At 34.8% G+C, this 14,681-nt stretch overlaps 1 protein-coding gene across 6 annotated transcripts in view; it reads right to left on the bottom strand.

The window, feature by feature from the left end:
- The window catches only part of TASP1 (taspase 1), a 273,452-nt gene that overhangs the window by 256,831 nt on the left and 1,940 nt on the right, over window positions 1–14,681 (bottom strand). For 5 of the 6 annotated variants that reach the window (XR_013338382.1, XM_077777537.1, XM_077777538.1 and 2 more), the window contains exons 2-4: window positions 6,454–6,672; window positions 2,840–2,907; window positions 484–552 (exon numbers count right to left, since the gene is read on the bottom strand). Coding sequence is in view for 4 of the 6 variants with exons in the window: in XM_077777537.1 (XP_077633663.1) it covers window positions 484–552; window positions 2,840–2,907; window positions 6,454–6,598 (282 nt within the window). In the remaining 2 variants the exon portion in view is untranslated. Of the gene's footprint in view, window positions 1–483; window positions 553–2,839; window positions 2,908–6,453; window positions 6,673–14,681 lie in introns of those variants that run through there. The other variant, XM_077777540.1, reaches the window with a different exon arrangement.

The raw sequence follows: 14,681 nt of genomic DNA, 5'->3' as shown, positions 1-14,681 counted from the left end.
CTCAATGTCTTCAGTTAACCGGAGACCAACTTAACAATCACACTGGACAAGACACCCTTCACAGAGCATAGCTTCAGGATACAAATCTAAGTGTCAGGCTTATGAGGAAACTTCCCTTCCAATTTAGATACTTCTAGACAACTGTAATTTTTTCTTCCCTTTTGGGGAAGAGGAGTTAACCTTAGGAATTTCCCTACTGAACATACTAAGAAAATTTAAATATCCAAACACCAGTAACTTTTATATTCATGAATCTCACAGAAATGGGGGGATGGGGGGTGGATTTAACCAACTTTTATGTTATTCAGAGAAGTCCCCAGGGAAAATAACCTAGCAATATCACAGGCTTCTTCATAACTTTGTTAGTACAGTTAGGAAACATTGTCATATAACTGATGGTTAACTAACTCAGCACTTTTATGTCATTTAATAATGAACATAAACTCATAAATATTTTAAGTAAAACATAGAGAAAGGAAATACCTCGAGTTCCACCAGAGCTGCAGTCACTGCATCTGTGGCAAGAGCACCAGCCTGTAGCTTTTCAATTGCCTATGAAACCAAGGGGAGAGATTATTCATTTTAAAACCACAACTTCCCAAATACGCCCAGAATTTTTCCAATGCTTTAAAGAAGTATAGGAGACATTTAGAGTTAATAAAAACTGATCACTAGTTCCATCCCGTACCTCAAGACATAAACCACTTAGATTTAAAACAAGCAAGTGTTTGTATTTAGGATAATTTATGATATAGCTCATTTATTATTCAAATTAAGACAATGAATAAAATCTAGCCACTAAATGCAAAGTGTAGGCAATTTAGCAAGTGGAAGGGCTTCAATCATCACAGGGCAATTCAAAATAGCCATCGACCTTATGCCAGTTCAGTTTGATTTAAATATCCTAATAATTCAAAGGAGGGCACTTGTGATGAGCACTGGGTATTGTATGTAAGTGATGAATAACTAAATTCTACACCTGAAACTGATATTACATTGTATGCTAACTAACTTGAATTTAAATAAAAATTTGGAGAAAAATAAATAAATGAATAAATACCCTGATAATTTATACTTTATATACATAATTGAATCTCAGACTAATCCAATAACATCTTCTTCCACTGTTTTGCTCTCCATATCTCTAACTAAAACGCAGTGACTCTCAGTCATGCAAACATTTAGATGGACGCATACATGTGACAAAAGCATTTTTGGTACTACAGTAGTTCCCCCTTATCCTCCATTTCAGTTACCCCCAGTCAACTGCAGTCCAGATGATCCTCCTTCTAACATATCATCACAAGTTTAACAGTAGCCTAGGGCTTACGTATCACAATGCTTACATCATTCACCTCACTTCATCCCATCATGTAGGCATTTTATCATCTCACATTATCACAAAAAGAAGGGGTAAATACAGTATAATATGATATTTTGACAGAGAAAGACCACATTCACGTAACTTTTATATACACACAATATAACTCTTCTATTTCATTGTTAATTATTGCTGTTAATCTCTTACTGTGTCTAATTTATAAAGTAAACTTTATCCTATGTATGTATATGTTGAGAAAAACAAGTACATATAGAGTTTGGTACTATCTGAAGTTCCAGGCATCCACTGGGGGTCTTGGAACATATCCCCCATAGATAAGGGCAGACTGGATAATATATTGAGATAAACAAATCATGTTCTTTTGCAATGTGAACTATAGAGAGTAACAGCCTATAAAACCACCTTACTTAAGTATAAAGGTAAGAGAGAAAAGGAAAACTGATTTCTAAATCAACTATTAAAGCTCCAATTTAGTCAACAAAGAGATGCCCCAAAACATCTCTTTGATGTTTTGTTGTATTCCTTATTAAACTTTTAAGAAGTTCATTCATTCTATAAATTGAGAAGACTGATTATACATTCCAAATATATTAGGATTCTAGGACTATAGTTATATAAAACATTTCAGACAATGAAAACTTTCAAAATTAAAAAATAAGAAAAAATATGAAATAGTTTAGAGAACTTCTTGCTTCATTATAAATTTAAAAAACAATAAAATCCCTATAACAAAATTTTCTTATTTATTTGTGGGATTTCATTAATAAAGCATAAGCTTCATTTTAAATGGTATTTAAATGAAAAGAGCTGGGAGAGACTCTATATTTACACGATATATAATATCCGTTAACATTGTATTTGCATAAAAAGTAATGGAATCTTTGCCAATAAGAGTATATAGTCAAGATCAAAATAAAAACAAGCAATATTTCTTCTGAGTCCATTCCTGCATCCAAATTAAGTATTCAACAATTTAGCAAAACCTCAGAAACCAAAGAGAAAATAAAGCACAACTGAGAACAAGGGCAAAGCTAAACTTAGGAATGACAATAAATCTGCTATGATACAAACTACATAATGAGAAACAGAAGGAAAAAGTACAGGATAATCTCCCTAAGAAAGCACCCATTTTAATTTTTTATTATTTTTTTTCTTTTCTTCATAGAAAGATACACTGGCTGCCTTTGAACTGTTTTCCCTACTCCTTCAATGGAGCTCAATGCCTTTGCAAAGATTAAAAGATTTATGATTATGTGCCCACATTTCCAAAAATACAGACTTTAATCTGGGAAAGGGAGGGAAAGATCTAAGCATCATTTGGAGAACAAAAAACACAAAGCAAAACAAAACAAAAGACCCCAAAAATAGGAGCAAAATAATTTCACAGCGCAAACTAAAGGCTCTCTTCTAAGCCAAACCTTAAAATTTTGAATTTCAAGGTAAAGCTGTTTGCTGGTCGAAAATGAAATGTTTCCATCATACACATTCTGTTCATACCTTCTGACAAGCTCGTTTGCATACATGTTTATATTCCTTGGCTTTGGACTCAGAATGATAACCCGCACCTGTAGTGGAAAAAAACAACCAATTGCTAGTCATCATTAAAATTTGCTTATATTATACAAATAGTTCATACAAACTAATGCTCTATTGGTGACAAGAGTGTATTTTCCTACGTGTATGGAATTTTCAAAATCTAATTGCTTCCTTCTCTACCATAAGCCTTTTTAATGCCATGCCTTACCTTTTTCAGAGGCAGAGCTAAAAGTAGCTCATATCCCCAGAGAGGCTCCACCAAGATTATCTCCTTTCAAAAACCACTCTCCAAAGTCAGTTTTTTTGATCTGGAGTTGGTAACCTAAGAGGTATCAAGGACAGACTCCCTTTACTTTCCTTTCTGTTGACCTTTAGAAAGCTCCTGACATTTGACAAATTACTGTTCAGAATCCTGAATCCTTAAAAGGAACTTCAGAAAACTAGGCAGCTTCTCAATAACATTTGAAGTTATTTCCCATAACCACCAAAATGCCATCAGTGCTATCCAAACTTTTTATATCCTCTCACTGCTAGACTATAGCTCAGGTTGTCTTTGAAACCTCAGTGACAGCACATTCATGTATGTCTATTAGAAATCCTGGTGTCCCTGTTTCTTTTTTTGTTTGTTTGTTTATTATTGAAGCAGAAACAGAGCATGAGTCGGGGAGAGGCAGAGAGCGGGGGAGGGAGACAGAGAATCCAAAGCACGCTCCAGGCTCTGAGCTGTCAGCACAGAGCCCGACGCGGGGCTTGAACCACAAGCAGTGAGATCATGACCTGAGCCGAAGTTCGATGCTCAACCAACTGAGCCAACCAGGTGCTCCTGGCCTATTTCTTAAACACCCAGCAAGCTACTCAAGAGAATGGCTCTGAAATCTGTTGCCCTTAGAAGATTAATACTTGCTTAGTTAGGGATTTGAAAATAATCTACATAGGAAAGAAACCAAGACAAGGGTCTTTAAACTCTCTTGATGATTAGGCTTCTAAACAAAGTTCTTTTTAACAGAGCTCTAAATCATTTCTCCCACACTCCCAACCAAGGGCCCATAGGGGTCCAACATAAGGAAGATTAAGAACTGCATTTCTAAGCCTCAGCGCTCTCCACTGGGACCTACAGACTCTTAACACAAACTTAACCCACCTTTCCTCAAGTCAGAGAAAAAACTAGTCATGAAGCTATCAATCAGGGACCCAGGAGAGCAGAAAAGATGCAAAACCAACAAAAATCCATAATCACCCAAATTCTAATCCTGTCTCTCAAGAGAAGTGTGAAATTTCATGGGGCCTGTGCCAATGTTTAACAGGCCTTTCTTCATGCTTCTCTAACAGGTCTGTCATCTTAGGTCTGGGGGCCTCAATCCTTCAGCAATATTTCCCAAATCATGGGATACTATTGCTAAATAAATAACTTTAGTGCATGGATGACAGTTTTAATAGGATTAACATAAAAATCCTCTTTAAATAAGGGAAAAGTCTCAGTGTGGCCACAATACATCTTTAATATCTGGTTAACATTTGCTAATTTCTCTAACAAAGGAAAGGTAGGCTCAGGATCTAAGCCACAGATAGGACTTAGCTAAAATTTAATTACATTGTTTTGGTTGCATTGTGTTTAAAGTTATTTTCTCCTCATGCAAGTGATACTGACATTTCATTTAAGTAAAGATAACTTTCATCGTTAAAGTTTTAAGGTAAAAAGTGTTCAGCCTTTTGATATTCAATAAACAGTATAGTAGTATAGGTACCATACAGACTAGGAAAAATCAAGAATCTAAGACTCAAACAAGTAAAATTTAGACAAGTCTCCTCTAGTGGGGGTTTGGGGGGGGGGAAGAATCTCTACAATAGATAAGGAATTGAAATGTTGTCCCTTAAAAGTGCAAAATATGTATTTCTGCATAATCAATCAGTCTATCTGATCTTGTAATTATTTAGAAAAAGAGTGTCACTCTAATCCACATAATTCCCTCCTATTACTGCTGGCCCCCAACTCTAACTTCATCTAAGAGCCATTCTCATCTAGTGAGTAAAAGAAGAGGGACATTAGCATGATAGTCAAAAAGCAGTGCTTTCCAACTAATCAAAACCTCTTTGTTGTTGCTTGTTACAAATTTCAAACCTTTCTTGTACGTTTGTCACATAACACTGGGTGCTACAAAAGGCGCACCATCAACATGGTATAGTATAAAGAACCCCAGACTAGGAGTCTGAAGGCAGGCATTATGGTCCCAAGTCTACTTCTAACTGGGTTATTTCTAAATTTTACCTCATTACTTTGTAAAATCTTCTGAAAGAAAAGCAAACTGAACCTGGGTTTCTTAGATTCTCCTGGATTACAGTCTGTAAGACTCCCCAAGTTATCTATCTAGTCTAGATATAGCCAATGGTTAATGACCAGGCAGGATACCAGTTAGGCCAAAATGAAACAAAAGAAAGCAATTCTACTCCTCACCCCATAGCAAAGTTAATCTTGATCCCACCCTTCTTGACTGTCTGAGGAAAGTTAAAAGAAGATCCAGCCATTCCTTCTCCCTTCACAGAAGTCATGCATCTTAAATAAATGTAGGCAAAGAAAAATGACTAAAGAAAAAAAAGAAAGAAAAAAGAAAAGCCTGCTGAGAGCAGGGCTGCACTGTTCTGAAACTGAAAATCTTCAATGACTGGGGGACCCAGGAGTTGAACCTCACTGTGTCTGCCCCCAGGTCCTCTGAAGTAGAGATTATAGGCTCATGTAGTACCAAAAGCACTAGACTGAGACTAAGAGCACACAAAAGGGTTTCTCAACCTGGGTCTAGCACAAACTAGCCATGGGGCTGAAGCTACTTAATCTCTCTTCCTCATTTATAACATTAAGGCAAACTAACTCTATGACTGTATAATTCTATTCTAAAGTGGGCACAGTCAAATATGGGGTCAATAAAATTTTTCAGTAGCATTATTTTTAAAAACACAAACTAGAGTTTAAGAAATGACTTTGCCTGGGGGCACCTAGGTGGCTCAGTTGTTTAAGTGTCTGATTCTTGGCTTCAGCCCAGGTCACGACCTTGCGATTTCATGGGTTCAAGACCCACATCAGGCTCTGCACTGCAAGTGTGGAGCCTGCTTAAGATTCTCTCTTTCCATCTCTCTCTGCACCTCTCCCACTCACGCTGTCTCTGTCTCCCTCAAAAAAAAAATAAATAAACCTAAAAAAAGAAATTACTTTGTCTGATTTTTTTATGATAGTTTATTGTCAAGTTGGTTTCCATATAACACCTAGTGCTCATCCCCACAAGTGCCTTTCTCCATGCCCATCACCTACTTTGTCTGATTTTAAAACTACTTAATTATTCTTATTATATCGGGCAAAAGTAAATAATGCAGCAGAGAAGTAAAGAAGACATAGGAAGAGTTGTCATTATAAGATCTTCCAAGTAGGGAGTAGGAGAGGCTTGTATCAATGTCACTCTCTGGTTCCAACTCCTCTCTGGCAGTTTGCCTCCTCCATATGTGAAATTCAATTCTCAGTGTACTTCAAGCAAGAAAAAAAAAATCAACGTTATTTTCATCTTCTGACTCGCCCACTTAGAGCTTACCTGCATGCACCAGCACAAAGCCCCCTCGCTTCTCCTTATGGGACTGCTTTGTTTCCAACTCTTTGACTGTTATTTTAGCAGCCGAAACCTGAGATGATCTGGAAGGCAGCCCTTCTCCAGAACTCATCCCCTTCTCCATGGTCATTCTCCAAGATTACCATCTTCTATTGGGAAAAGTGCATACTTCCATCCAAAGGTAAATGCAGGAGAAGAATTACCCTAAAGAAAAACAGCCAAAAATGGTATACATTTCTTTCACTAACATAAACATAACTTATACAAATTTGTGCATAGATAACTTTCCAAAAACCTAATTTCAAAGTTATTTCACTGGGTAATGCAAAGAATATGAAAAGGTAAGAACTTAAATCTCTGTCCACAGACAGTACTTGCTTGAAGTCATATAAACAAAAGAAATGTTGGAAAAGACTTCACACTGAGTCCAAAGATATTTTAACTTCAATCACATTTACACTGAAGAAAACCTCAATAGAACTTAAATATTACTTTCTACTCCCTCCAAACCAAATATAATAATCTCTGGGTCATTCTAGAATCACAGATGGTACCTTGATATAAACCCCAGGTTGCAGCTTACTTTTTTCCCCCAGCTTTATTGCAATACAACTAACATATACCATTATGTAAATTTGTGTACAAAATGATTTGACACACACACATACTGTGAAGTGATCACCATAATAATATCAGTTAACATGTCCATAACCTCACATAATTACAAATTTTGTGTAATGAGAACATTTAAGATCTATAAATTGCTGCTTAAAGATGTAAAGCAACAGATTCACACCTGCCTGTGAAGAACTTAAGATAATCAGTATAATGCTCCACAGCTCAATCATAAAACATAAATGCTAACAAAATTTTAAGACTAAACCAAGAAATGAAAATAACAATACTGATGCAAATACTTAATTATTATGAAAAGCATTATTTCTGAGGTTCTTGATAGACAAAATATAAAATTTAATAAAACAAACTAAAAACAACATACCACAAAGTTTCTAATTTTTCTCACAAGCTTCTAGCAATCTTGGCTTAATAACAGCAATGATGGCAGAACATATCTCAGACTTGGGAGAAATGAATAACTTAAAAATCAACATAGATTTAAAGAAAATCTGAGAGTTGGGAGGTTGACATAAACACCCAGATTCACACTGTTAGGTAAAAATCTGTACCTTATTCTAAAGTGGAGAAGGTTATAAGTCTTTTCCAATATTAAACATAAATAGTAACAGAAAAAGTGACTTAGCTGTCTAATCGAAAAAAGTGGTATTACTCAAAGAGTGGTCTGCAGACCAGGGTTTGCTACCAGTCTGCAAGAGATTATTATTTAATATTTTAATTGGTTTATATACACATTTGCAATAAACAATGTGTCCAATTTTTATATTTTTTTCTATTACGTTGTTTTGTTTATATTTTTGAAGTAATATTATCTATTAAATATAATTTTTAAATTGAGCTTTTATTTTTATCTTGCATTCACAGTTCCATACTTCAATTTTGTTTGGGGTTATTTTTGAGGTGAGTGGTAGAGGTTTTGATTCTTTTGCATTTTACAAAACAAATAGCCAATAATGGATTGAAAATTTTTTAAAGTTGGTCCTTTACACCAAAGGTAGTCTGAGAAGCACTGCAATACAGTATTTTAACTTCTTTTAATTCTTGGTTAAAAAGAGTCCATTCAGTTAGTATCAAAAATCTATAAAGAACTTACCAAACACAACACCCAAAACACAAATAATTCAGTGAAGAAATGGGCAGTAGACATGAATAGACACTTTTCCAAAGAAGACACCCAGATGGCAAACAGACATGTGAAAAGATGCTCAACATCGCTTATCACCACAATGAGATATCACCTCACACTGGTCAAAGTGGCTAAAACTAACAACTCAGGAAACAACACATGTTCGTGAGAATGTGGAGAAAGGGGAACCCTCTTGCACTGTTGATGGGAATACAAACTGGTATTGGTACAGCTACTCTGGAAAACAGTGTGGAGGTTCCTCAAAAAATTAAAAATAGAATGACCCTATGGCCCAGCAAAAGCACTACTAGAAATTTATCTAAAGGATACAGGAGCTGATTGGAAGGGATACATGCACCCCAATGTTTACAGTAGCACTGTCAACAACAGCCAGTTATGGAAAGAACCTAAAGGTCCAACAACTTATTAATGGATTAAGAAGATATGGTATATATACACAATGGAATACCACTTGGGGATGAAAAAGAATGAAATCTTGCCATTTACAACAATATGGATGAAACTGGAGGGTATTATAAGTGAAATTAGTCAGAGAAAGACAGGTATCCTATGATTTCTCTCCTATGTGGAATTTGAGAAACTTAACAGATGATCATAGGGGAAGGGAAGGAAAAATAGGCTAAAAACAGAGAAGAAGGCAAACCATAAAAGACTCTTAAATACAGAGAACAAACTAAAGATTATGGGGGTGGGTGAAATGGGTGATGGGCTTTAAGGAGGACACTAACTGGATAAGCACTGGGTGTTATATATAAATGATGAATCACTGATTCTACTCCTGAAGCCAGGACTACAGTGTATATTATCTCGCTTGAGAATAAAATATTTAAAAAATAATTAAAGTTTGATAGTAAAAAAGATTCCATTGAATTTTTATCACAGAAAATTTCGTCTAAGGGACAAATAGTTTTCGGGCGTCTGGGTGGCTCAATTGGTTAAGTGTTTGAGTCTTGGTTTCGGCTCAGGTCATGATCTCACGATTTGTGGTTTCAAGCCCCACATCAGGCTTGTGCTGACAGCACTGACTTCAAAATAAATAAACTTAAAAAAATGTATTTTTAAAAAAGGACAAGTAGGTTTTTTCATGTATTTATTAATTGTGAGACACTGTGAGCCTGAGAGGGGGAGAGGCAGAAAGAATGGGAAAGAATCCCAAGCAGGCTCCCCACATCTATTCACAGCCCAATGTGGGGCTCACTCTCCCTAACCATGAGATCATGACCTGAGCCAAAACGAAGAGTTGGAGGCTTACTGCCTAAGCCACCCAGAGGCCCTAAAGGACAAATAGTTTTAAATCAAAAAAAAAAAAAATTAAAATTAAAATTAAAAAAATATATATATGTGCTGTTATACTAAAATGTTTACATATATTCATAAATGCAAGAAAATTTGGATTACAAAAGAGTGCTGATACTGATTAAATAAAATACACTGAAATGCCTGCTTTTGTTTTTCTTTTGTTGTGGTATCTATCTTTCAAAGGATGGATTTTATTCTAATGACCTCACTTATTTGAGTTTGGTTATTTCACTTATTTGACTTTGGTTACTATTTATTCGTGTGTCAGTTGACCAAGTGAATTTTTTTATTTTTTTCGAAGTAGAATTTAATTGATTAGCATACAGGCCATCATGTCTGACCCAGCCATTAAATGAGATTCGGCCCAACAGCCCCACAAATACAGGTGGAGTGAAAACTCGGGCCTTGGAAAATTAAGTTTCAGTTCAAATAAACACATATCCAAGCAATCTGGGTTATTAAACAAACTGTTATCAGATGCTTCATAAGTAAGAAACTGAAACATCTATATTTTATAATAAATAAGGTTGATGTAATAATAGCATTTTAATGTATATGAGAGATTTAAAAACATTGCTTCCCAGGCTTGTCTGGAAAAAAAATATGGAAGATGATTAATTTGCTATTTTTTGAGCATTCTACCATCCCTCAGAGACTATCTGAAATACACTTCGTTAGCTAATCATGTCATCTTCATAAACTCCTCCAAAAATGATGGTCCCAAAGTTCTGCTGGACTGGGAAAGGAGCTTAAATACACAGGCTATGAAATGTACAACTCTGGCCTCCAACTCTCAATGGTTACTGGAATGTTTTGAGTTCAATTAGAAATGAAGCAACTTCTACTCCAACATCAGTTTTTGTTTAACTCAAAACCCATTAAAGATCTGACCTACCTAATAAATAAAGAGTTCCAACAAAAGACTAAAAAAAAGACAACAAAGGGCTAATGGGCAAATCCCAGTTTATAGAAAAATTATACAACAATTTAAACAGATCAGAAAATGCTAAACCTCACTCAAAGAAAGATACAAAGTAAAACTATACCCAAATGCCATTTTTTAACTTGGGTTGGCCAACATTAAAATTATATCACGTTTTGAGGCTATTGAGAATCAGTTCTCATACATGTAGAGTTGCCTAAGATGACAAAACCCAACAAGAGCAATTTGGCAAAATCAATCAAAATTAGAAATGCATACTGAAGGATTATTTGCAATATTAAAGATATGAACCAAATGTATTTCTTAATGTAAGTGGTTAAAAATAAAAGCAGACATTGGAAAAAATGAGAATATTCTTGATAAAGAAATACAGATTGACTAATCTTAAAGACATTTTGGTAAGCAAAAAAGGCATAGTATGATATACATGCAATACCATATTTTGAGTGAGTGAGGGAATAGTAATACAGCTAAATATACAAGCGAAGTACAATCTGCAAGAATATGCCCAAAAAAATACTGTAATAGTGGCCACCAGAAGAAGATTTGAATGACTAATGAACAAAAGTTGGGTGGAAATTTGTTGTTCATAGATTATACCTTTCAATTTTGAAAAATCTGAACATATTATTTACCAAAAAAATGACTTTTAACTTCTGGAAACAAGAAGTAACTAGCTAAATCCAAGTTCCAAAATAGAGAAGCCTATGAGATCTCACTTAAAAACTTTGGTAAGGGGGAAATGTCATATGCTGAAGCTTCTCAACACTCATCCCACCTAGGGCAGGAATAGACAAAAACAAGGCCAAACCAATAATAGTGACCCGAGAAGTCTGTTTTTGGTTTTGGTTTTCTGGATCTTGAACTTCAGAGGCCACAGAAACTACAGGTAATCCAAATTTTAAAAAGAAAGGAAGGAAGGAAGGAAGGAAGGAAGGAAGGAAGGAAGGAAGGAGAAAAGAAAGAAAGAAAGAAAGAAAGAAAGAAAGAAAGAAAGAAAGAAAGAAAGAAAGAAAGAAAGAAAGAAAAGAAAGAAAGAAAAGAAAGAAAGAAAGAAAGAAAGAAAGAAAGAAAGAAAGAAAGAAAGAAAGAAAAGAAAAGAAAAGAAAAGAAAAAAAAGAAAAGAAAAGAAAAGATCATAGTACTTGATCTCTACAGTTCAGACTAAGGAGTAAAAAATAAATCATTACTATAGACTAATGTCAAATATCCTTGGGATTATTTTTTATCACACTTGTACTCATTATTACAAATCATTATTTGAAATTGATGAAGCATACTTACATCAATATACTGATCCAGAAGAAAAATGTCTAACATTTCAGCCAAGCTTTGAGGTAACATTCAATACACAAGGTTTCCAATGAAAGGAGATGCATAAACATGTTATAGTTTTACACAACAGAAAACAATTATATAGCTCATTTTTCATAATGCCTTTATTTCTGAACAATATACTTGAATATGGACATTCTTTCCACTAGTGAATTAAAATTCATTTTATTATTTCTAAAAAAAAAACCACTGGCAACTTGTTGTCCTCTGCAATAGTTGTGTCAAAAATTAAACAAAGTCAGCATAACACCCAATAATTTCACTCCTAGGTATATATATACCCAAGAGAACTGAAAACATGTCCAAACAAAACATTGTACATGAATGTTTATGGCAGAATTATTTATAACAGTCAAAAAGTGATTAACAATTCAAATGTCTATGAACTGATGATAAATAAAATGTGGTACATTCATACAATGGCATATTATTTAGGCATAGAAAAAATAAGTACTGATACATACTATGGCATGAATTAACCTTGAAAACAATCAAAGAAGTCAGACACAAAAGGCCACATATTGTATGCTTCCATTTATGTGAAATGTCCAAAGTAGACAAATCTAAAGAGATGGAAAGTAGATTACTGGTTGCCTTGGGCTAGGAGGCTAAAGGGGAATTAGAGAGTGATTGCTAATTGGGGCAGGCTTTCCATTGGTGGCAATAAATGTTCTAAAATTGACTGTGGTGATTGCTGCACAATTCTGAGTATACCTCTGAGTTGTACACTTTAAGTGGATATGAATTTAATGAATTCATATGATAAATGAATTCTATCTTAATAAAGCTGTTTGGGAAGAAGACAAACTTCCTGCTTCACATAAATTGTATCTTTTCCAAGTTACCAAGCCTAATGGTCTTTTCTTCTCACAACTTTTGTTCTCTAGATCCCCTGCTCTCCTTGGTGAGCATGCCAATCTACCATCCTAGCTCTTCAGGGACCCTTCCCAACTTTGTCCTCTTACATGACTCCCTGTCCATGGACCTATTCTCAAATATCAGCAATTTCATCCACTGCCAAACTTTCAAAACAATGCTCCCTCAGTAAATCAGATGATTTGCAACTCTATCTTGCCTTTTGAGCTCTAGTCACAAGTCTCCTGGATAGCTCAACCTGGATCCTCTTCACTCTTAGCCTACACAAAACAAACTCATCTTTCCATAGAAATCTAGTTCTTTCCACATTACTCCTTATTTTTCTTAATAGCACCAATCCTTTTCCAACTTACCTTGAAGTCATCTTGGACTGTACCCACTTTCCAAGTCCTATAAATTTCTCCCTCAAGCATTTAACTTCCTTTTCCCTACTGCCTTGACCCTTGTTCAGCTCACATACCTCTTAGCATAAATGTTACAAAAAGCATTTTAACTTTTCTCCCCAAATCCTGACTATTGTAAAATAACCAACTACAAAAGGCTGCCAAAATAAACCTCATAAAGGACAACTCCAATCAAAACGAATAGCATGCCAGAAGACATGAACAGAATATACACAAAAGAGGAAATATAAACTGGATATCCAATATTAAGAAAAAAATATTCAAAGAAATATAAACAAAAATGAAATCTTCCTAACTAGCACTGTACTGCTGCCATAAACTGATGTAATCATTTTGAAAAGTAATTTGTCAGTAAGTATCAAGAGCCTTAAAAGGTGTAATTTTGTAAATACTATCTTTCCAGAGGTACTCTATGTATGAACTAGTCTACACAGGCACAAGTAACAATAATACTGTGGATACCTCTAAGGAGAACTGGAAGACTGAGGGTCAAAGATGAAAGGGAAACTTGATTTTCTAATAGTTTTTTGTATTTAATTTTTTAAAACCATGTACTATCTACTAAAAACAGGTTTAAGTTAGCCATCTCTGAGACTAAATGAATGTAAATTAACCTGATTATCAAGACCAGAAGAGAAACTCAGAATAAAACATTGTTTTTGCTCTAGGGACTTTCAATGCACTGAGTTAAGGTCTAAATCTTGACCCTATTTCTCTCAAAGACGGTTTTATTAACCTACTGCATGTGATGACACTTTTTTCTTCTTGTTTAAAGAAGAAAACTAGAAACATCTAGAAAACTACTGCATGTCCTGTTTGCCCCTAGTGTTGAAGTTTTTCACTCTAGATTTATTTAGTCTTTTAAAAGCAGTTGAAAGAATAATAAGTCAGGGAAATCCATCCATCTTATAGCAAAAGACTTTTACAGAAATCCGGCGCTTAAGCTAGAGCAACTGATGAATAAAGAAGCATTTTGTCACTCTTAACATCATGACACTGAGCGTTTAATGCCTCCTTCAATGAGCTCCAAAACACATTTATTTCATCTTTGACCCAGTAATTTCACTTCTGAGAACACTTTCTACCAAAATAACTTCAAACACAGAAAAGACTTTGTCTTTTATTTTGTCCTTAACACAGGATAATTTAGAAAAACAAAAATCTGGGATTGACCTAAATGTCCAACATAGAAAAATGGTTAACGATGATAACCTTTATTATTTATGGTCAACTGGTTTTCAACAAGGGTGCCAAGGCCATTAAATGGGGAAAGGATAGTCTTCAACAAATGGTGCTGGAAAAACTGGATAGCCACATGCAAAAGAATGAACTTGGATTCCTACCTATTCCTACCTACCTATTCCTTGATATACACAGATCAAGAACTAAATGTAATAGACAAAACTATAAATCCCTTAGGAAAAAACATAATCTTATCTTTGATAATGGTGTTAGATAGGACACCAAAAGCACAAGCAACCAAAGAAAATATAAATAAATTAGAATTCACCAAAAGTTTAAAAGTGTGTACTTCAAAAGACACTATTCACAAAAGTAAAACCCCACAAGATGG

This window comes from Crocuta crocuta, unplaced genomic scaffold, assembly GCF_008692635.1.
Source record: "Crocuta crocuta isolate KB4526 unplaced genomic scaffold, BGI_CrCroc_1.0 scaffold187, whole genome shotgun sequence".
NCBI classification, from domain to species: domain Eukaryota; kingdom Metazoa; phylum Chordata; class Mammalia; order Carnivora; family Hyaenidae; genus Crocuta; species Crocuta crocuta.
Note: the sequence above shows the minus strand (reverse complement) of the source record. Positions and strands in the feature narration are given on the sequence as shown.